Raw genomic sequence first — 24,336 nt, forward strand, 5'->3', positions numbered from 1 at the left:
ATCACTGAATGTCTATATAGATGCTGTCATTTCATGTTTCACCTGTAGTATCAATCATGCATACAACAAACCTGCATTAATATATCTCACTCCTTCTCTCACCTTTTTTCTGTATTTCTCTCTCTCTCACACACACACACACACACACACACACACACACACACACACCTTGCTGACGTTCTGTCTGGTTTCCAGATGGCTACCCACGAGACGAGATTATATACAAGTGGAAGCGAAACTCAGTGGAGACATCAGACCAGAAGTACTGGAGGCTTTACCAATTCGACTTCATGGGGCTCCGAAACACCACAGACATCCTCACAACGACCGCAGGTAAAAAAAAGTCAGCAATAAAAGGTCAGCAAGCTTGATAAATGATGACTGTTAAAGACTCAGTGAAACACTAATCTAACCTATGACATGGACATGTGTAACCAGGCTTACTGGGGGCTTTGATACCTTGAATTACCGACTACGCCACCTAGGGAATTGCACCCCAGGAAATAATGTTCTATGCAATACTCCTTTTCTATGAAATGCACACAGGTCAATTTGTAACGAAACAGAGACGTGGTTTCAAGCTCACAAAAAAAAGTTTATTTATTAAATGTTAGCCTGTGAATGAGGGACGCCGGAAGCTGCTATGGAAAAATAGTTTAACAACTTTATTTGTAACTACAATATAAAAATAGTGTGTCTTTTATTAAGATTGTTATATTAAAATGGGTAAAGTACAAAAATAGAGAATTTCTTATATAAATGAGGATTTGCATACCCAAGGGGAGTGGAGAATTGAGGGAGGAGGCCAATGACAGGGGAAGACTTGCTAACAGGACAAGGCCAACGACGTACCACACCACACGTGTTTGTGTCCAGGTCACACACACACAGCAAAAGGTGATTAGTGCAAATTTAACTCTATAGCATGCAAGTGATTCAGGGAAGGGCCCCCCCTACGCTGCCAGTCCCCATCAACACGGCCACACTCTCCTCAATGTCCACAAAGGGCAGTTACCTACAGCTGGTTTGTCATCTAAACAAAATGAAAAACAAATACATAAAATAATTTAAAAGGTATTCCCAGACCAGACAGGAGTTAGCTCCACACTACCACCACACAAGTGGCAATGCCGAACCACGTCAGGGACTTAAGGCAAAAGGAAAAACTAAACCATAAATGTAACTAAGGCAAAACAGCAGGGGCGGTAACCTCTGGGCACATCAAACACCACCTTGTACCAAAAGTCACAGGAATTCCTACACTCCTCTGGGGTGCAATGCCAGGACTTGGCTTTGCTGGATCATCCCTTGGTTTCCATTCAGTCCCAATCTAATAATGGGGAGCCATACGGATCCAGGCTGCCCAAGCCTTAGGCAACAAGCGCAGGGGAATACAGCATGAGAGCACAACCACAAACCGGCTCGCTCCACACTGATCTCAAGCCTTATATACACCCCCTATGATGAGGAGGAAATGAAACTCTGTTGTGTCTAATGCTACCCATTGGCTGATAATTAGCCCATTGACTTCCCTGATTATCCTATGTGAGGGGGCATGTCACACAAACAAGGCAGGGATCTACCTGTGCTCTCTACCTGTCACACATGGATTATGCAAGTTGTTTGTCTGCAAATCCTCCAGTTTCTCCAGGTTTCAGTTAGTGTTTGATTCCCAATATTTATATTTATAAATAAATAGAAATATTTATATATTTACAGAGTCGAAAAGGTGAACTCTGGCACTTAGAACTTGAATCAGGGAGAACATATTGAACGTTTGTCCTTACAAAAAAGTCACATGTGAAAACCCACGTTCATTCAAGTTGGACATTTGATGGTTTTCATATGTGGGAATAAGTAATCATGAAGGTTGCACACTTCTCTCCATACGAAAATATCTATTCTAGATCACCAACATGTTTCGGCATTATGCCTTCTTCAGGCTGTCATGAGGTTTTCATATGTGAACATGTGACATTTCCCATGACAAAATGGCCTGTGAATTCACCTGTGAATTGTCTTTTTGCATGTGAAATTACATTTTCACATGTTAAATAAATATTGTCATATGTAATGGCAGGTGAAAACATGTGAAAAGAATATTTGCATGCGGGAAAAAAACCAAAAACACTTAACACTATAAATTGAAATTTTTACATCTGAAGTAAAAGCTGTCTCGTGTGATGTCATAATACAACGTGAAAAAAATTCACATGTGAAAACTAATGTGTCCAAAAAGCATATGTGCTTTGAATTCGCATGTGGCTTTTCACATGTGACTTTTTTGTAACAGTGGGGTTATGACTAATAATAATGCAAAACTGTATTGATCGCCGTAGGGAAACTTTTGTCACTTCCGCGCGCCCCCTCCAGGGAGGTCAAAGGTCAGGATCAGCTATAGAACAACACCCATAGAGCTGTGTCTTGCTCAAGGACACTTCAGCAGGACAAATGTTTGCTTGGACTCCAAATAAAAGACGGTCTCTAACCACTTGACTGCCCTGCTGCCCCAAACGGTGCACAGGTTAACACCGGCACCATGCCCATAAATGTAATCATATAACTACAAGCTCCAAGCTCATAAGTATTCCCCTCGGGTGTAAGGGCCAAATAGGTTTTTCCACTGACATTAATCACCAAGATTAAAGATTAAAAAGGAAGTTTAATTATTCAACCCTTTTCTTTCTCTCTCCCCTCGCCTCGGATGTGGTTATTAGGTCTCATATTCTTCGATGATTTAATTTTGCTTTGTTATTTGGGAGGCAGTGGCAGGGGCAGCTTTAAAAATGTTGTGTTGTACAAACAGGTGCTGCTAATTACACCCATAAGTGGCACGGGGCGGACAAGTTCCTAATACATTTTTAATGCTCTCACGTCGCCCCTGAAGATGAATGCAGATTTTAACGGCCTAATAAGCAAAGCATTATGAATGAGAGAGAGAGAGAGAGCTTGACACGGTGATTATTAACCCCTGTTAACCTTGTTTATGAGTTGCATATATTCCTCTCGGTTTTGTGCCATACGGTCTTTTGTCTTCGGAGAGACGCGCTCGGATCTGCATAATGTGACCTGATTCAGCTTTCTAAGAGCTGAACCTCTGTTCATGAATATTCTAGGAACAGGAGCGCTCGGCATGATTAGGAGAGGGATAACGAGGAACGGCGTCAAATTATTAAGGGCCACAATGGAGAGAAGTTTTTACGGCTTCATTGTGTTATCCTGGCGTTTTTTTATGTGTGTGTTTTAAGGCATGGTGCTGTTTGGTCTGTTTTATTGGAACGGTACATATGCTTGAATCTGTCCCACATCCCTCTTGTTCATTTTGCACATATCACCCATAGGGAGAACTGATCAAGGATGTGAATTTTCAGTCTTTTTTCTTTCTTTCTTTTTTGGCAAACAGGCTCTTGTTCATTTCTAATGGGAGATTAACGTTTCCCTGCTTTTTTGTGTTTCCGATTGCAAGAAAAAAAACAGGTGACTGATTAGCACTCCCATCTCGAGACACATTGATGACCTTATAAATGATAAGTTTGCCTAGACTCCCGCTGTACAACGCTGAAACGCCGCCAAACTAATTTTCTGCTGAGATGCGTAAAAACAACTGCAAACCTACACATCTACCTCATGCTGTTCAAGGAAATTAGACGTTTTCTCATTTATTTCCTCCCCTCTTTTTTTTCTCCCTGTTTCACTTGCCGGAGATCCAGCCACACACGCATGATGATTAGATCCCCGGCTAAAAATACCTATCATTAATTTACATCATGACAAACTGCGAAAGTGCTGTGTTTCGCTTCCTCTCGCTTCTTTTCCCTCTCTTTCTCTTGCCTCACACTCTCTCTCTATCCTTCGTCCTTCATAAACACATGAGGTATTGGGCTGTTTTAATGAGGACAGAGTGGACAGATCCCATGCCACAGCGCCACTGGGGACTCCTGCCAAGAATCCTCCATCGTTACCAATTCCGCGGCGTCCTCTTCAAAGAGCCCCAACGCGGAATCCCAAACGCTCCGCCGCTTTGTTCCGCAATCCCGCCGCAAATTCCCCAAAAGCTTCTATTATGCCCTTTTCTGACGTTACGTTGTGGAAATGCTGATTTCTTTACAAGCCCGCCGTGGAATTGTTGAAATGCCTTTTTGTCGGGATTCTGTAGTGAAATTGCTGACAATCCTCCGCCTGGTTCTCTGATTGCATCATGGATCACAGTACTGATATTCCATCTGATGTTCCCTTTCTGTTTATGGGGCCCTGATTCCACCTTTGCACTTCCTTAGCCCTTCGGCGGTGCTCACTAGCGCTGAGAAATTTTGCAAAATGAGCACAGTGTCTTAAAATGCAAATACATGCATTTTACACAAACAGTGAGAGAAATACTTTTCCCCACCATGGTAGGATTGCGTGGAGGAGACACGACCAGAAACGGGCAGTAGTTTAACGTTGAAATATGCAGTGGGAAGTAAGGGATTGATGGGTTTTCATTTTCAGCAAAGGTTTATTTAGTTCTTATTTAACCATGGCCAAAACCTTACCCTAACCTCAACCAAATTAATATAGTTGGCTAGACTTAACAGCAACCTTAACCCTAATCTTAACCAAAGTTATTTTACTTGGATAAACCTAACTGTTAGGTAACCTTTATAGATGACAAACACATGAAAAGGGCATGTCCAATTTATGGTATTGTCATCGATAATTGGTAATCTTCACTTAATTTGTGATCTACGTTTCAGTGTTTTCCCAAAATGTGGTGAGAGCTGGACAAGTTTGCCAACAAGGATTAAAGCAACATTCTGTTCATTGCATAACCAAGCAGGCCGATCATCTGGTAGAACATGAGGGAGCAGTGTGGCTAATGAAATTTGTTCAGGTTATTTTAAGCATTCCCCAAATTAATAAATACTGCATTGAACTGTCCAAAACTCCTTTTGCCACACGGAAGTGACTTTGTTACATGACATATATACTATATACATATATACATTATATACTATATATTTCATATATAAACATATATATGATATGAAGAGAACTGCATTCATAACATATTTTTCTCTATATAGCTGCATTTTTATGTGTCAATTTAGAGAAGGGGGAATCAGTCCAGTCACACAGCAGCCACAATAAAAACATTCCAGCTGAGTTCACTGGAGCTCATTAATGAAGGAGTTTTCCCCAGAGTTTACAAATGAAAATAAGACCTGCCTGTATGGCATAACAGTCTGCAGAGCACAACAGAGTGCAGCACATAGAGTACATACAGGCAAGTCAGCTTAACAAGTATTCTGCAGGAGTCTGTAAACAGTGGGGCTGCGTACCACACTAGCAGTCACCACACCACTGTATGGATGCACACAGCCATAGACAGAATGATAGACAGTAGGATTTTGCAGTCACTGAAATCAATGCAAATTTAATCAATATTTGCACCAATTTGCATAAAATGGTCCGATAAAACCATAAGTCAACAACCTACATCTAGCTTGGTCTTCTTCTACTACACTCAATGACACAGTGGGGTTTTGAGAGGGAGGAGATGGAATATTTTTGACAGTGAGTTGTAGTTTCATTCACCCCTACTGGTATAAAAAGTTGAGCGCGCTGTTTTTCATTTAACCTGCATTATTATAGGTTCCATTTGTCATGAGCCTTTGGATCGCATGCTGTTCGTCAGACGAACACACACAGTCTACCTCGCACGTAAATGGGCACTTTTTAAATGAAACCAGACAGTTTTGTTTTCATGAAACATATTGAAAGGGACCGATTTTATGTGGCGCCTACTGTGCCGATGTTGAGATTAAAGTATATTTATCAAGATGGGAATCCAAGCACAGTATTTTCCTTTGTTCCAACTTCAAGCCCATGTTTTTCTCTGTTCAGAACATTGAAAATAAAAGCATGAGCCAAAGAATTTGCAGTAGTTCCTGTGATAAGCAGTAAGCCTATGCTCATTATCATAGGAACTGATTACATATAACTAGTCATAAAATCTCATTTTGGGGTTTCTCTTTAACTCCTGTCATTTTACTGCAAAAAAACACCGAAAACTATGCAAAGTGCAATGCAATTTTTGTGAAAACTCACCGCAAATCAAGAATTTTGGTTGCAGTAATCACAAAAAAAATGAAATTCTGTATAGAACAACTTTGTACAGTGTGATTTTGTGTTGTCCTTGTACCGCATGGGTGCGTTTAATATATGCAACTCTGTAAGCTGTAAATACTCCTCTGTGCCAGTCTCACCAAGACACACTGTTCTACATTCATTGCGCTTGGCGATTAAAGTGATTCTGATTTTGATTCTGACTTGAATATAAGGTGAGACTCAGCTGCACGCTGAGGACAAAAGGTCTTCTTTTACAGATGTTTTATTCAAACCGACATCCTTTTCATGCAAAAGCCTGAGTGGCAGGAGATCATCAAAAGGTGTTCTTCAGTCATATTTAAAGTAATGGTTTTCTGATGCGGGAAAACTTTGTCAAGGTTATAGAACAATGGCTTTTGTTCGCCAAGTATTGTAGCTCAATAGCTCCCTACTGCTGTCAATTAACGCTCGCAATAACAAGCATCTTAGTTGGACCATGAAAGAGGCAGCAGAACAAACTGTGTCTCTCTCCTCATTTTTCTTCCCCTGACACTGACATTGCCATTGTATAGTTGCTTATATAAGTTAGAGAGAAGTTAGCGACTTTTTCCTCTGTCTTCAGTGCTTTCCTTGAGTTTTGTGTCGTTGTGTCTCTCCCTTGTTCTCTGTAGATCCTGTATACTCCACATATTATATTCTCCTCACTTTCTTCTCCTCTCTCCATTCTTCTCCTCTCCATCTCTTCCTCCTCTCTGTCTCTCTCTCTCTCTGTCTTCTCATCTTATCTGGATCCTCACCTGCTTTTAGCAATTATAGACCTATTTCCAAACTAGGAAGGTTTCGAAGAAGGAAGTGGCCACACATCTGATTTCATTTCTGACCAATAATAACATCTTCAGCTCTTCACAGCACAGAAACTGCTATGATTAAAGTTACTAATGAAAACTGGGTTGGCATCACTGATGACACTCTCAAATGGTTCCATTCACACTTGGCTAATAGAACTTTCTCTGTTGCGGTGGGGAATGCCTCATCCTCCTCAACTCACCTTTGTGTGATGTCCCCCAGGGGTCGATCCTTGGCCCCCTGCAGTTCTCACTTTATACGCTTCCCCTAGATCACATTATTCCTAAACATAACTTTTCTTTCCATTGCTACGCCGATGACACACAGATCTATGTTTCGATACAGCCTAGTGACTTTGGCAGCTAAACCCACTTGAGATTTGCCTCTCTGATGCTGGATGTCTCATAACTTTCTCTAATTAAATGAAAACAAATCTAATTCCATCAAGCTGATATAGTTCTATCTCGGTAAAGCCTGCTGCTAGATATCGTAATATCTGATTCTGACCTCTGTTTTGATGACCAATGTAAGAGGGAAGTTCAGTCTTGCTTCCTTCAGTTGAAAAATATTTCTAAAATTTGGTCTTTTTTATCCTTTGCCAACCTTGACAAGGTTACCCATGCCTTTATCTCCTCTCATTTAGATTACTGTAACTCCCTCTACTCTGGTCCTAGCCAGAATTCCCTCTAATGTCTGCAATTAGTGCAAAATGCAGACTTCTAACCAAATCATATTACGCCCATGTTGGAATTGATTTTAAGATTTCACTGATAACTTTTAAGGCACTGCATGGTGTGGCCCGCAGCTACATATCAGACCATTTAATTACTTATGAGCCAGTGTGCAGCCTCGGATCCTAAGGGGCTTTCCTTGCTGTTCCAAAGTCCAGGCTAAATACCAAAGGTGACTGGACTTTTTCAGTCAGAGCCCCAGGGCTGCGGAACGCTCTCCCCGAGGAGCTCAGGCTAGCAAAATCAATAGTATCTTTAAAATCTCACCTTAAAAAGCACTTTTATGAACAGTCCGCTAATAAACCTGTGTTTTATAATTTCTCTATTTTATTTTCTTGTTTAAATGGTTATCTACTTTGATTTTATTTATTCACTTTATGACTTTTTGCCTTTTCTTATGCTGTAAAACATTTGCAACATTTAATTTGTGAAAAAAACTGCTATACAAAGTTTATAGTTATTATCTTAGGGTGCAATCACACCTACAGTTAGTTTTCTTTAGTCCAAAATATATACAGTATATATGTGTGTGTGTGTGTGTGTATGTGTGTTCCAAACAAACTGCACTCACATTTTCAAGTGGTCTCTGTGTGATTATTTGATGCCACCTGAGTTCGAATGGGATTGCTCTCAACAGATGTCCATTACAGTTTTTTACGATTGCTAGCAACCTTTTATCAGTTCTGTAGTCACATTTTCATAACTCTTAACACAGTTAGCACAACATCGGTCTGTTGTGGGCCATACCATTAACACATTTCTTGTTCCTTTGACACAAAATGCATTCACTGAACACATTTTAAAAACTCTTGAATTTCTTTTACACACAAGCTCAACCAAGACCAAAACTATGGATTTTTACTGCCAAATTTACAAATGCTTTCACACTGTATGTCAGAACAGATAACCTCATGTTCTAAACCTAACTTATAGGCTAAAGTTGAAGTGAACAGCAGTTCACATTGTACATTGAAACATGTACATTTTTATTGCTAGTGAGAAACAGCTGATTGAAGTTATGCAAATAGACCAATCACAGCTGAACACTGCCAGGGGTGGATAAGGCACGCCAAAAGATACTTCCCAAGGTGCATAGCCAGAGAAAATATAAGGAGTGATGTGGACGAGAACATGTGGCCAAATGCAGAAGACCGGGTAGATTAGAAAAGGACTGTGTATTTTTCTTTTTTTTTCTTCTGTGCCTTTTTCTGTTTGTATATTTTATTTTTACACCACTGTAACCAGCAGCTATACTGCAGATTTTTCTTGATCTCTTGCAGTAATTTCCTATAGCAAATAAAGCCTTTACTGCAGCAATTCTGTAACTTATTCCTTTTTCATATACTGTACATTCTATAAAGTAAAGATGAGTCATTCACTTCTGATATAGAATGTTTGCAAAACATTCACTACACTCAACAAAAGAAAAATGTAGAGTGACTTCAAAAGTAACTGCAGTGCGAAAAACAATTGATTATCAATATACTGTCTATTGTATAAGGGTAGAACTGACACATGTAAAGTAATGCATTTTCTGTAATACCATCTGCTGTTAGTATTTTGTATGTCATTGTGCTGTGATTGACTAAATGTTCCTGTTGGAAGAAAACATGTGCTAGAGTTTTGAAAGAATTATTTGATTTTGAGACATGTTTGCAGTGTTTTGGTAGAGTTAGTGTATTTTGACAAAGTATTCTTGCATTTTGAAAATTAGTGTTGGTGTTTAGTTTACAATATGTGATTTTGAGCATAAAATTAACTGTTTTGCCAACTGTGTGTTGTAGGTGAGTTGGTGTGTGAAGAGTTTAGAAAAAGTATTATAAGTATTGAAAAACGCTTGCTAGCGATCGTAAAAAACTGTAACATTAACATTAACATTAAACTGACCTAAATGTCTTTAAACCTTGCTGCATAACCGAATTTCCCTCACAGAGAATAAATGAAGATTGACATGAGTTGACCGTCTCATAGCTTTGTGTTTAGTGAATTGACAGCCCTGTTTCTATCTCTCTTTCTCTCTCCCTGCAGGTGACTATGTGTTAATGACGGTGTACTTTGACCTCAGCAGAAGGATGGGCTACTTCACCATCCAGACCTACATCCCCTGCATCCTGACCGTGGTCCTGTCCTGGGTCTCCTTCTGGATCAAGAGCGACGCCACGCCCGCCAGGACGGCCCTAGGTACAGATCGCCCCCAACATTGGCAGAAAGTCAGTTTCCTCGCCTGTGAATGATCAGGGGAACCGAATAGCGCTGACGTTCGATGTTCTTGTCATCCTTTTGCTTGAGAAAAATCAAAGTGGCGCGAATACTTCCACAGCATAAAGTAAACTTTCCTGCCATTGCTCATGTAAGCTGTAGCTCAGTGTGAGAGGACGACCACTTAATATGAGGAAAATGAAGATGAATCAGGGGATGGTGGTGGGATATCAAGTTTTTTGAAGATTCAACTTCAATCTGAGATTTAGAGGGGATAACAAAAGTAATGACCTATTTTTTGATTGGTAACTGCAATATCATTACTGACATTGAAAGAGTAAGTAGTTACACTACTTGTTACAGGGCAAAGTAATATTACTGTAATTACTGGGTTATGCGTTACTACCCAGTACTAGTGGGGACGGAGAGAGGTAAAGGAAGAGTGTGTGAGAGAGTATGTGTGTTATACAGTGACCACTCGTAAAATAATGTGCATGTTAGCATCAATGTTGATTATTTCCTTTTCATTCTTGATGTTAGTGCTAAATTCCATCTTTTTCTCATGATTTGATGACTGTTTTATATTATTTTCCTCCCTCACTGCATGCCTACCATTAGTTAATTTGCTTTCCTGTGGATGATGATGATGTTGTTGAAGGTGCTGATGATTTCCTGTTTGAGGTGGATATTGAGGTAAGTCCATCAAAAGTTTATTTCCAAAACTCTATATTTGTATTGGATAGAGTATGTATATCCAATTTAGAAATACAAATATTAAGTTCATCATTCAAACACATCTCTAAAACACATCCAGTCAGTAAAAGCATTTTCCCAGCTAAGGATTTACATTACTTCCATTAAAAAGTATTTGTTTTAATTTTGTGTTATCACTTTGTCAGAGTAGGTATCACTTTTCCTCAAATGCTGGATATCACATTTGGGAATGAAACTCTTCACATGCCTGCATTATATAGACAGTGTGAAAGGAGCCTGAAATGTTCCTGCTGAGTGGGTCATTTGTCATTCTTGCCTTGATAGGAGTTCACACCTCTGGGCATTGTTTGACCTCTTTTTCCGGCATTGAGATATTCGGTCGCCGTTTTGTGATGATTTATCAAAGCCATTGCCTTTAAGTGTATTTGAAACTGTGTCTTGAATATTGAACAAGTGCAAATCTGCACAATAGCGAGCGGCTTTGATGCGTAATCAATGTGTGGAGCGGTTTTGAGGCAGTAGCTGTTTAGTATGGCAAGTTCTCCTCTTGTTAAATTTACGAGTCGACACTACCTGTAATAACTCATCGTTGCGTTACTCTCTCTGATGAGCTGACTTGGCCTTCATCTTCAGCCAAGAGAGCACATCCTCAGACAAAGTGTGCTCACTGAACGACTGTAGCAAGATTGTGATCCCTGATGGTAGCCATGGAGCCAGTGTAGCAAGATAGTGATCCGTCACCCCTAGACATCATCCAGCCAGGATCAGTGGCAATCAGAACTCGGGCATTTCACGCCGCACGCTAAAAAGCACACCGCTGAGTTTAGAATGTCATTTTTCATTTTTCCATTTCCCATGTTTTCGAAGTGTTGAAGTGCACATAGTACATTCTTGGGGAGTGCGATTTGCGGCTTGGATACTGAAGTCTTCACAACTTTTATAGCCCGCAGTCAGTCAAAAGATTTTTGCTCCAACATTCACAAACGGCACAAACATAAAGCCGCCATTTACAGCTCAAAAAATGCATTTAAAATTCCTCACTGTCACATATTGTCAAGCCACATGTCATGAGCTCAGTCGATCAGGTTGAAAGTGAAAATTCTCTTCAGCTGAGTGAAAAAATATCTGCAGTGTGCCAGTTAGTGGTGCTACTCTGGTTCTGCCAGGAGTGATACTTCAGTTCTGGAGTGGACATTAAAGGCACATTTTATGCTAAACTCTGCATATTAAACAAATAATTTCCATTTTTTATGTAACCAGGCAAGTTAACAAGAACATTATTATTTACAGAATCAACACATTCATCGCAGGGAGTTCCCCAGTACTTCAGCAGTATTGTACTGTAAGCCAGTGGTTCTCAACGTGGGGTCCGGGGACCACCAGGGGTCCTTGAGGGGGTACCAGGGGGTCCCCAGCAAATTAATGAATTGTTAAACTTCACTATTTCATTTACAAGAAGTTAACACCATTAGAGAATGTAGAAGAATGAGTATTTTGATCATAATTTCGCTGTTATCGCTCTACCTACAATACAGATAGTCATGGAATTCTGGACAAAATCATATCTAACAATAAAATGATCTCAGATTTGAGTCCGAGAGACAAAATCTCTTCAAATGGGATGTGTACTAAATTAGCGGTCCTTAATATGAAAAAGGTTGAGAATCACTGCTGTAAGCCACTGAGCAGCTCCACTGGAGGAGTTGGGGGCTCACTGCCTTGCTCTATGGCATTTTGCCAATAGGTGTAGAGGGAGGGAAGACTCATTAACTTCCACCACCCACCTGATCCAGGGATTCAAACCACGCCCGCTTCTCTAACCTCCCATCTACGACCACTCCTACCCCCGATGTAACTTGCACCAGGACAGCACACACAGTTGTCACGTACCACTTTAATGCCACACACAGACATTTCTTGCCCTTCGTCGGTCTGCCACTCAGGCAATATCACAGAAGGTCATCTGAAACGTCTCCGCGGTAATAAAGAAGTTATATTGGAGTTCTGTCCTCCCCTGTTCTTTATCAAGCCCAAAGACAAAAACTTCCCTGATAGTTGAATAATAAAGTCGTGTCATGTTGTATCAAGTTTAATAAGCTAGCACTACTCATAAGCACGCATTGGGCCAAACGGACCCATTCCGCTCTTGCTGTTAATGAAAGTTGAACAGAACAGGACTTTGTGACTGTGTTCAACTTACTGAACATGATGATGAAGTTGAACATCAAAACAGTGCGAGGCTTGAACAGGGTGACAGCGACAGAGGCTAAAAACAACATAACGCTTTATTTTCAGAATGTCTTATAACTAAAATGTCTGATAGCTTTTTTGCAGTGAAACATTCACTTTTAATTGCCGTTAGTGTTGGAGTTTGTTTTTCCAAGCTCCAACGAAACCATCAAGGTAACCGGGTATTGTGTTAGTAGATGCTAACGCTAACTACCGCGGCCGCGTTAGCATCGTAGCTATAATTTAGCCTGTTAGCTTGTGTGAGTAGTATTCTACAACGGCAGACACAGCGTTTTATCCGTTTTACAATATTGTGAGTGTTTATGAGTACAAACAGTGTCTACAGTGTCATGAGTGTTAACATGATCAGTAAGCACACACGTGTTTGTTGTCTGACCTCATTAGTAGCTGATGACGTGCCAAGCTAATCACATAGAGCTTTAATACATGTTGTTTTGTTCATAGGAGCCACAGATGTAGCCACTGTATGAATTCTTTTTTTTGCTTTCTTGCTGAAATACTATTGCTCTTTTGCTCCATCCTCAAAAGGAATTTCAAGGAAAGTTTTTAAGCTACAAGGAATGGTCTGCATAGTAAGTAGTGGATTTAGAGACATGGGAGTCTTCTTTTACTTTACTTTAATTTGACTATATAATCTTCCTGAAGCAAATAGACTGTATGTAATGTATTTAATGGAAGAACTGACAGTAGTACTAATGCAGGAGAGATGACGCATAGCAGGGGACGTCTATAATGGCTACCATTGTATGCATGTGTGGATGCCTGGTTTTATCGAAAGTAAATTGACTTTTGCTTTGCTAGCTTTCACCTCGCTGCTGCTGGTGTGTTTTCCTCATCTCTCAACCAGAAGAGAATGAACCCTAGGCAATAAGCTGTATATCCTTCTCAAGGCTTCCAATACTAGGCCTAAACCACAATGTTCAAAACTCCTTTGTGTGTGTGTGTGTGTGTGCCTGTCTGGCTATCTGTCTATCCACCTGTCTGACCGTCTGGTTAAGACACAACCAAAGGCAGTAAAAGTGTGTGATCTCTCTCAGACAACAGGTAGGGGAAGAGAGGCAAGCTGCCCCGGTCGAGATAAACATCCTCATTCAGCTCAACAATAGAAAGTCATTTGGCCTTTTTTCTCCAGTACATCGCCTCCGCTTTCAGGTCGCCCCTCTTTCCTGATCCCGAAGCTGAAAGGGAAGAAGAGAGATAAGAGAGAGAGAGAGAGTGTGAGTGAGGGACAGAGGGTTAAAACTAACATGAGAGAGATGGAGAAGGGACAAAAGATAGCGGGGCCCGGAGTGGAGCAAGAAGTGAAGGCTCCCGGCGTGTAGTGGCAGGGAGAAATGTCAGAACGAGGGAGGACGGCGGCTGAGATCGCGGAGAGGTTGAAGTCCAAAGAGTAGGCAGGTGATGACACCTCCCCCCCGAGGCTGACTGCCTTGACAAGCTGCCAACATGTTCCAGGTGGTATTTCCAAAGAGCTGTCACTCACCCACTACTCCTACAAAGTAAGGACGTTTGGCTGAGCGATGGGCTGGGAGTAAAAGAGATGAGCTGGGGTTGATTCCCATAGAGACCTCAATCTCTGCAGCTCAAATGGATCTGGACTGAGATATGCTGGGTGGGAGGCGGTGGTTGTTCAAGGGAAAAAAACTCACCCTAAAGCGGAATATAAGACCATGGATAACTCTCTGGCAAAGCTTGAATCCAGAGGGCCAATTCCAGCTGTGTCAGACACGATCAATTCACTTCAGTTCAGATTTTATCATCCCATGAGGGGAATTCAGTTTGCAGGCAGGGCTAATAGCAAAATGACACTATATAAATACATAATAAAATCAATGAAACAAAAACAAAGCACAATAAAACAGAGCAAATTGCCACAATGTACAGACATGCAAACATTAGTTGATAAGACCAGACAGGGAGTCAATAGTTCAATACAAACATTGTCTCTGAATGTGTGTGTGGAAACCTCTCATTAACAGAGCTGTCAGACAGTTAGTTTAATACACCTGCCATTAAATATATGACACAGTTCATTGACATTGAAAAAAAAATGTTGTGTGGGCTGATGATGGTTGTTGCTATAAGCAATATACTGTACATTGGGTAAATTATTAATTTTCCCCTGTCCGCAGCAACCCAGTGGCCTGCTGATACTGATATGAGTTACAGCTGCAACACTTAACCTGCCAATTCATTCATTTTATATGGCTATTTTTCTTTGCCAGGCACACTGGGAAAGAAATAGGGAGGACACATAAGCATTTGTCCCTCTGTGTCCTCAAAATGGCTCGCTAGCAGGGGCAGCATTCTAACACTAATGCTGCATTCAAGAAATGTTGGAAAGTCAGAATTTCCAACTCCTACTAGGAAAAAATGCTATCAAATGGCCCTTCAAGTCAGGTAGGAAACATGGGAAAGATTTCTCAAACATGACGATACAGTTATCTGACAACGTCAACATGGCGGCATACACTGTTAACGTTACACAACATTACTTTTAACGTGTTTATAATCCTCAAAATACACTTGAGTTTGACTTTCAGCATTGGCCTCAAATATATCAAATTTGAAATGTAAAGTTGCTAATGTTCTCTGCTAACCAGCTAGCTAACATTAGCTGTTGCACTGGGAACAGTATTGAGCAAAGCGAATCTTGCAGGCACCCATGTTAGTTCCCTGTTTTTTCGGAGGGTTGTAATTACGACCTATTAGCTGGGAATTTCCAACTTTCGACTTTGAATGGAGCGCAGTATAAGAGGCAACTAAAACTCAAAATGTCCAGGTATCCCTGTGAGAGCCGTCACTCATCATACTCTTATCTGCTGTGATGAAATACCCTCTTTGGCTAGCATTCCTCATCAAAACTAAGGGGCATAGCTAGCAGCAAGCAAGGGCCGCTGAAGAGGCATTTTTTTCTCACATGGGTCTAGTGAAGGAAAATCCCAAAAACCAAGGTATCCCAGTGAGAGCCATCACTCACGCGAACTCTCATCGGCGATGACACGACAGCTTGGATGTAAGAATATGACAGCGTTCCTCACGGGAACTCTCTACCAAGACGGCAGTAAGTTAGAGATAGGTGGTATTACAGAGGCATCAATCCCTCGCGCTCCCTACTGTGAGGAGATGGGGGAAATCTAAATGGGGTGCTCTTTTCATCGCGGGGACCGACTCGCTGTGATGTGATCGGCTTGATGTAGGTCGTATGTAGAGAAAAGTCTCTCTGTGGTACCTGGAAGTGCCAAAAATGACAATGGACAGCACACTGCCCAGAAAGCTGCCTTGTGTGTTATGGCCTATAGACATCAAGCCCACTGTAAGGAAGTATAGGGGATGGCTGGGTTAGTTAAATTATAGAATAGAGTAACCATGCCAGAGCCTTTGTAGTCCCAAGTGTCTCCTTTGGTCATGTATGGCTCGTTGATGACATGCATGGGAGATCCAGCTTTGAGTCAGGGCCTGCACAGAATGCATGAAACACTTGGTTTAAATTAGAATAGATTGAAATGGCAACATGTAGCATTTTTAATATCAATGAATCATTACCGCATTGATTTGAGACATTAGTAGAATTACTGTAAACAAATGAGACCATTGCAGAGAAAGAATGCTTTACAGCCCAAAACCAGAAATATTTTTCTTCCCAAGCAATACACAACTTCACTCCAGTTCCACTATTCTAAATGCACAGTTTCAACTTCACATTTACTGACCTCATCACAATGCATATTAGTTGTTATCGTCTCTTATTTTTTCTTCTTGCTCTTCAAAACAAATCCAGGCAGAACGATGCCAGGGAGGGCCGGGGGGGGGCCAACGGCAGCATCCTCTTCGTGACAGGGTTTATCGGAAATATAGAAAAGGAAAAGAAAGAGAAAAGGAATGCTGTGCTGAGACCAGGCTGAAGTCCATGTAGCTTCGTGACCTGATCGGTATTCCTCAGAACTATTTATAGACAAGTGGCGGTCGGTGATACCTGGCTGCATTGGGATCTTTCTCTTCGGAGTATCCCTCTACACGCAGCAAAGATGACATTTCTAAACGCATTGTGGCGACACCCCGTCATCACTGGAGACGTGTGGCGCTCTATTATGGTAACTGTCAAGTCTTTAAAATCTCATTTTGCAGTTTTGCCTGTGTGTGAAGACCAGAGAAAATATTGACTTGCTTCCTTGTCACACAATTGGGAGAAAACAAGATTATTTTTCATCAAGCGACGCAGTTACGCGGGTTTCTCACCGAGGATGTCTCCCGCATATTTGTTTTTACGCAGGCACATGTACTGGGGTTTTCTCACTTCTGTGTGACACCCCCCCCCCCTCCCCCCTCCCTCCTCCCTATTCTCTTCCTCCGGATCTGAGAGTTCATGTTGTTAAGATTGGCTGCACAGACAGGGAGTCACCCAGTTGCCATGGCATCATGTAGCGACAATTCCCACAGAATGAATTCAACTGTGCAAACAAAACTCGTGACCTTGATTTGAAATAGCAACCGAGACTGTGAGCAGCCTGTGGGGTAGTTTGTAATAAAGACAAAAAAAAACAAATGCACATGGAGTAAACAGGTTGATTCCTCGAAAAAATGATGTCACACTGCTTCTAATGGACGACATCAATAAACAGATATTTGTCAGGATTTAAACAGAAAGTAAGAGTTTTCCCTGTTCCTAGTTTGGCGGTGAAATGTAATGAGTGGAGAAAGAGAAAGTCTAGACGAGCACTAGACCAGAGGAGGTAGCTTGAAATAGACGGGAGCGCTCGTCTCTATGGAAACCAGAGGCGAAAACAGTGGCACACACTGCCATGAAAGACATCTAGGAGATGTGGATGAAAGAGAAGAGAGGAGAGAGAGAGAGAGAGGGAGAGGGAGGGAGAGAGAGAGTGTAAGACAAGGCATGAAGAGAAAGGGGAGATGACGAGAGAGAAAAGGAGAGAGAGAGAGCTGGTGCGCTGACGAGAGCGATGTGTGTGTGTGTGTTACAGCCGTGGATATTGATGCCCCCAGTGGGCATTAATGTCAGCGGGTTCATCTCTCTTTGAAAGAATTGATTTCATTTCACCAAGCGAAGACAATATTGTCCTTTCTAAGACACCATAGGGAACAATCTCTCAAACGCTGACACCGATAACACGATAAAACGCACAATAAAAAAAAAAGTTATCCCCAATTAGAATAGTTATGATCACTAACTTTTTTTATCTAAGGACCACAGTGGGTGGTGGATTACAATGTTAACAGCCACTTTCACTATTTTCCACCTTTTAGAGTACAAAAGAATAACCAAATGATGGTTAATTCCCAACCTGGCTTGTAAATGTTTCCATTGCAATTTCAGTTTCCAGTAGAGGTCAATTCAATGAGAATACTACAGCATTATCTAGCTCATTCATCACTGTCATTAAAAGAGAAGCGCACTGATACAAGCTTTACCTCTCCAGGGATCCACTAATAACCGCAGTGTGTACATTGGCCCGGATATAACTGTCAACATAATCTGTCACTTTTAACTAGAGGAGTCCGCAACACACGTCTCAATGGTAAATTATGTCTCTGTCACCTACAACATTGGAATGACTGTATCCCACACATAGTATACGACACATTCTTTCTCTACATTCTTGTGTTTTTGTGTTGAGGCCATAGAGCTTGTTGTCATCCTGTCATGAGAAAAGACTCTGGTGCACAGCGCGGATGTGTTGCCATGGCAAAGTTATCACAAGGCTGAACTTTACCCCTGGATTTGTCGGACATTTCAACTTTCTGAGTCTCATGCCCTGGACACCAGCAATTTAATAACATTGCACTTTATTGTCCGTTTACATCCACTGTATCCAGTGCCTAAAACAATTACTATCACACAGTTTAAAAACAAGTCTGGTTAAAAGTTAATTTTCGCAATAGTACAACTTTTACTTCTTTTATTAAATAGATATTGCTCAATATGAATGATTTGTTGAAGATGATTTTTACCACACTGTGGATTTTGATAGAGACCTTGACTGACTGACATGAATTTAGCTCTTGAAAACAATGTGGTAAAAAGAAAAAAAGTTAATACAGACAATATTATAAGAGATGCACATTTGCAAAATTACAAAATTATCAAAATTCTATGGCTGCCATCTTTAGTGTTTTGGCCAAAGTTTACCATGTAATTCCAAGATTTGTCATTTCTATCCATTCTAATTCTAGAGAGACTCTACAGTGGCTGGGATTTTGATTGTTATTACATGTTTATTGAATTGATTTCAGCAGATGTATAGGAATAGATAGCCGACTTTTTACTGCATGCTTGCTGCATTACTGCTGCACTGCTGCTCCACTGCTTTACTGTATAATAGAGGTTCTTAACCCGGGGGCCCAGGACTCACCAGGGGGTCATGAGATGATTTTAGGGGCTGGCAACATGACTAATGACATGGGGAAAAAATAGATTTCTAATATGCAATTTTACTGTCATGTTTTTGATCTTTGGAATAAATGCTCCGTGAAATAATGCGTATTTGCAGCCTTCTCATTGCAGGCTTCTGTCTATAACTAATCACGTAAAATTCCCCCGAGAGGGAAAATAAAAAATCATCATTTAGAGTCAGAGTCTGTTCATTTACACCTGAAACTGGGGGCCATCACTTTGATTTGGGGGTGTTGAGATGAACAGTCAAAACAGATAGATAGATGCCTACAGCAGCTGTCGAAGTGCTAATGGAGCACTAATACAGGATTGGTGCAGGACGGGGGACATCTACCCAGAATACCCCTATATATTATTAATGGTGATTAATAAACCTCTGCCCAAACTTCCTTCAATGGTCACTGCAGTGTTGACCCTGACCCTGTAAAATGACACTCACACATTGCGTTACCTCCCTAGGTATCACCACAGTGCTGACCATGACCACCCTCAGCACGGTCGCCCGGAATTCCCTGCCCAGAGTGTCCTACGTGACGGCCATGGACCTGTTCGTCACCGTCTGCTTCCTCTTCGTCTTCGCCGCCATGATAGAGTACGCCATGCTCAACTACTGCTCCTACAGCGTACGGAGACCCCCGCCCAAGACGCAGAGGATGGTAAGCCTGTGTGTGCGCGAATGTGTGTGTAAAAGGGTGAGGCTGATGTTTCAGTTGTCCTCAGAGTCTAACAGCCCCGCGAGAGTTTGCCATGTTTAGACCCCTGTGTTCTTGGTAGTGGGGGTAAGTGGTTGTTGCATACTCCCTCTCTTATTCCACATTTGTACAATCACTTCCCTTCTCTCTCTCTCCCTCTCTCTCTCTCTCACTCACACACACACACAGGGCTTCCTAAATAAATGGAAAATGTTGCGTTCCTTCGTCAGTCAAAGAACACGTCAGGCTCCAATCTTGAGTCAAGATAAAAGAACACTATTGCGAGATGACACAGGACAGAATCATTCTAACAATTATATGTACAGCATGTTAAATGTTGAATTTTGTGTCCCTTAGTAAATTAATTGTTCATTATCGCAGAGTTACGTTAGGGCCTAGGGTATCCAAGGTGCAGTGGACCTTGGATATAAAGGACCATACTGGTGTTTTTGCATGTTTTAGCCAATTCATGTATACTTTACAATACTATTGACCATTTTCCAAAGCATACCATACTTTTTAGATGTGGGGGGGAATGTTCACACCAAGTTACTTGATCGCTGCGTGGCAATTTAGTTTAATGCCTGCATTGATTTGAAATGTCTAGACGTCTTCTGGTGTGTTCACATGCTGGTGGAAAGCTCCGACATCTGGGACATCAAAGTCAGCTGCCAGAAGGCATTGCATTTCTGCAATATTTGGTCAGAAAATCAAGCCCAGACGTTGAGTAAATATTCAAAAATCTAAAAAAGTATGGTATGGTTTGAAAAATGGTATACAGTATAATATGTGTGCGATGTAGTAAATGTGCTAAAACATGCAAAAACACCGGTATGGTCATTTTAAGGAAGTGCTAACCCTAAAATAATTTCCTAAATATGGTTTTGAGTTTGAGTTTTGGCATCATATGATGGTCTGAATGCTGTTTCAGAGGCTTTTCCACCATGCCAAGGATAAAACTCTGGGGAAAACACTTAGAATCCCTGTAACTTTGGCATGAAAATGACTTCAATCTAAAGATATTGTTAACAGCCTTCTAAAACCCTAGCGTGTAAACATACGATCAGTATGTCTGTCCACATGTATACATGTATGAGCATGTGCACAGCAGCTGTTTGAAAGTATTTTGCCGAGAGTTGATTCCCTCCCAACAATCCTAATGCTCTGCGTGGGAGAATTCAAGGCTTCCACCTGCTGAGAAAGCTTTAATGGCGGCGGCACACATCCACTTAAACTGAGTCACCTACTGCTGCTGTCATTTCCCGCTCTCCACATCCCCTCCCTCTTCATTATTCCTCCGCCACTGTGGAATAGTTCTGTTGTGCGCGTCTCGGGGTTAATGCCAAAGACTGTCAGCTTCGGCGGAACAATTAAGTTGCGTTCCGTCCAATCCCCTCCTCTGCATTTCTCTCGCTGTATACTGTATTTTGGCTGGTCTGTCTGTGGGGAAGCCTCATATCCTCCCCCCCCCCCCCCCCCCCCCTCTCTCAGCGCGGTCCCTTTGTGCCGCCCACTCAGTCAATTCTCCTTCTCCTTCTGCACTACATACATCTAACTCTCGCTCTCTTTCCATCTCTCTCTTTTTCTCTCCCTCGCTCGCTCGCTCTCTCCCTCTCCTCCCACTCTTCCCCTAAGATGGAAAAGAGGTTAGAAAAGAACTGGAAAAAAATGTGCGAAGATTTTATCCCAATTAAGCTGTCCCACACAATTTTATAAGCATCGGGGGGGAAAATCACACAATAGATTTTCTCACAAGGAATTCAGCATTCCAGTCTAGATATTCACACTATAGTTGCACATGTGAACACAACAGTAAAAAAAATTCAATTACTCTCATTACTGTAATTAAGTACCTTTTCTGTATACTTGTACATTTTGAGTATTTTTGAAGTCGGTAATTTTACTTTTACTTAAGTGTGTATTGACTGAAGTATTGTACTTAGCTACACATTCATTTCTATTTAATTTAAATCAAATCCATTTCAGAGCACAAATTTTGGAGGCCTTCCATAAACATGTAATTTCCATAAACTGGCTTTCCATACACTGGCAAATTGTATGGCACCATAAATGGTCCATTGTGGCGGCATTAGCAGGGGTTTTGTCAGCAGATGAGAGAAGAATCAAAGCAGAGAAGAGTAATCTGGTTTTACTTGATTTATGCACTTTATTTTGTAAAGTTTGTTAAGTTTTTTTTTTATTATTAAAAGAAGTGTGAGTCTAGTCTGAATTCTGTCTTCTCGTCCTTTTGCATGGAAAAGATCATATGTAACTGTCTGTTTTTTAACTAGCTTAACAAGCTTCTTTTTATTTTCTCTTAAAGGAAAAATCCACCCTAAAACATTTTAACATTTAAAAACAGCTGTTGGCAATGTACCTTGCATTTCTGGGTCCATTTTGTTGTTTGGTGTATTTTTATTATTCCTGCAGATAAATTGGCCAAGCGTAGACGACATGACATCACCTAAACACAGTTTAGGTGCAGCTACAATGAAGTTTGATAGCAGAAAGTTTTTCACCTATCTACATCAACAGTAAATGTCAGTTTTTGGTGTCAGTCCCTTCAATCAAAGAGCGAGGGCTTCTTTCTAGACGCAGTGCTAGACTGCACCGACATTCATCAATCACACAGGGAGAAATCCATCGTAGAAGAGGAAGAGATATCAACACTCCACCAGTAGCCTCAATAGACCAAAATGCAATGCAGCTAGAAGACGTGTTGTGTTTCATTAAGAGATGCAGACGCGATCACAGACATGCCCCAGTGTTCGCAAAGTAGCTAGCTATATTTATATTCCCACACACCCCACCTTTAATTGAAAGCAACACGTTCACACCCCTTCTCTGTGGAGTTGTCGAAGGGCATTCTGGGAAATCAGTAACTGAAGTAGAAGTAGACCAGGCAGTTTGAGGGAAAGTGGGTACATCAAAAATGCAAATGAAAACACCAAATATATCCTGGAAAGCACTGAACCTTACACATTGATTAAGAGTACCAAAGGGTAGATTTTTCCTTTAACTAGATTTTTACCAGTAATTTTACTTCTATGTGAGTAAAATTTCTTCTGCTTGAGCTGGATATTTATTTATACTCTGTCACCCCATGCAGGCCTACTCAGCCCTCAACATGGGCCGCGCCCCGCGGTCAGCGATGCCCATGGCCAACTCCCTCTTCTGGCACGACTACGACGACAACTGCCTGTACGAGTGCCTGGACGGGAAAGACTGCAAGAGCTTCTTCTGCTGCTACGAGGAGTGCAAAGAGGGCGGCTGGAAGAAAGGCCGGATCCACGTCAACATCCGCGAGCTGGACTCCTACTCGCGGGTCTTCTTCCCCACCTCCTTCCTGCTCTTCAACATCGTCTACTGGGTCAGCTACCTCTACCTCTAGTTAGGCGCGCGATCCGAGGGTCCGGAGAAATGGAGTCCGGAGTCCCCGCCTCTTTGCGTCGGGGCTCGTGATTCGAGGTCTAGAACTAAGCGTTGGAGGACTTGAGGCGGGAGTCTAGCGGGAGTCCTGCGAGAGACGTGCTGCCGTTGGACCGGTACGACGGAAAAACACATTGGAATCATTTGGTCGCCGGTGTTGTGGTGTAAAAAGGGCCACGGTACTTTGGAACGATTCGGGATTGTGGCACTCCAAGATCTGGACAATAAGGAGATACTCGAGAAAGAAGAAGAAGAAGAATGAGAATAAAACGCTCAGCAGTAATTGATTGGTACTGTTTGTGACTCTCAGAAACAAAAAAAAAACCAACAACAGACAGCTGCGATTCAAGAGACGTTTGGGGTTGCACTGCTTGTATCCTGGTCGGCGAGATGGCGAAGCATCCATAGTGCCTTCTTCAGAAAGGGTGCGACACCGAGAGACGCAGCTTCAGAGTTTCCCCCCCATTATCTTTATTACCTCATCCATCACGCCGCCGCATGCTGAGCTGTTTATTCTTTGATGAAACTGAGCCGGATAACAGTTTCCACCACTGGAGATGCTTAAAAGCGTCCACTCACCGTTCAGTTCGTAGCACATTAGTTTTAGTTGTACTCTAGGATTAGTTCTACTTTCTAATAATAGTAAAGCTTTATTATTATTATTGGGATTAGTCGTGTTTTCACTGCAACTCTGCTCGTTCACACATCAGCTGTTAATCGTTAAGTAAGAGTTAGTGTCATGGGCAGTGGTTTGTATGATAAAATCTTTCTTTATGGAGTCCGTGAGCTTTACAGAGACGACGTGTTCATAACGCTTTCTGACCAGCCAACGCAGTTTAGATGCCAAGAACATTTGGGTGTTTTTTTATTAACACACAATGTATAAGAACTGCATACATATAAGCATATATACAAACATACATGCAAAAAATTACCTGGTGGGCATTGTGCACATTATTGCCTTGGCCCTGTCCAA

General features: G+C 41.5%; 1 protein-coding gene across 2 annotated transcripts in view; it reads left to right on the forward strand.

Moving 5' to 3' along the window:
* The window catches only part of LOC139914133 (gamma-aminobutyric acid receptor subunit gamma-3-like), a 78,161-nt gene extending 54,839 nt beyond the window's left edge, over positions 1–23,322 (forward strand). The window contains exons 7-10 of one of the 2 annotated variants that reach the window (XM_071902342.2): positions 196–333; positions 9,693–9,845; positions 19,699–19,895; positions 23,041–23,322. In XM_071902342.2, coding sequence (XP_071758443.1) covers positions 196–333; positions 9,693–9,845; positions 19,699–19,895; positions 23,041–23,322 — 770 coding nt within the window. Of the gene's footprint in view, positions 1–195; positions 334–9,692; positions 9,846–19,698; positions 19,920–23,040 lie in introns of both variants that reach the window. The other variant, XM_071902343.2, reaches the window with a different exon arrangement.
* Positions 23,323–24,336: the final 1,014 nt, after the last annotated feature.

Source organism: Centroberyx gerrardi, chromosome 21, assembly GCF_048128805.1.
Source record: "Centroberyx gerrardi isolate f3 chromosome 21, fCenGer3.hap1.cur.20231027, whole genome shotgun sequence".
Classification (NCBI taxonomy): domain Eukaryota; kingdom Metazoa; phylum Chordata; class Actinopteri; order Beryciformes; family Berycidae; genus Centroberyx; species Centroberyx gerrardi.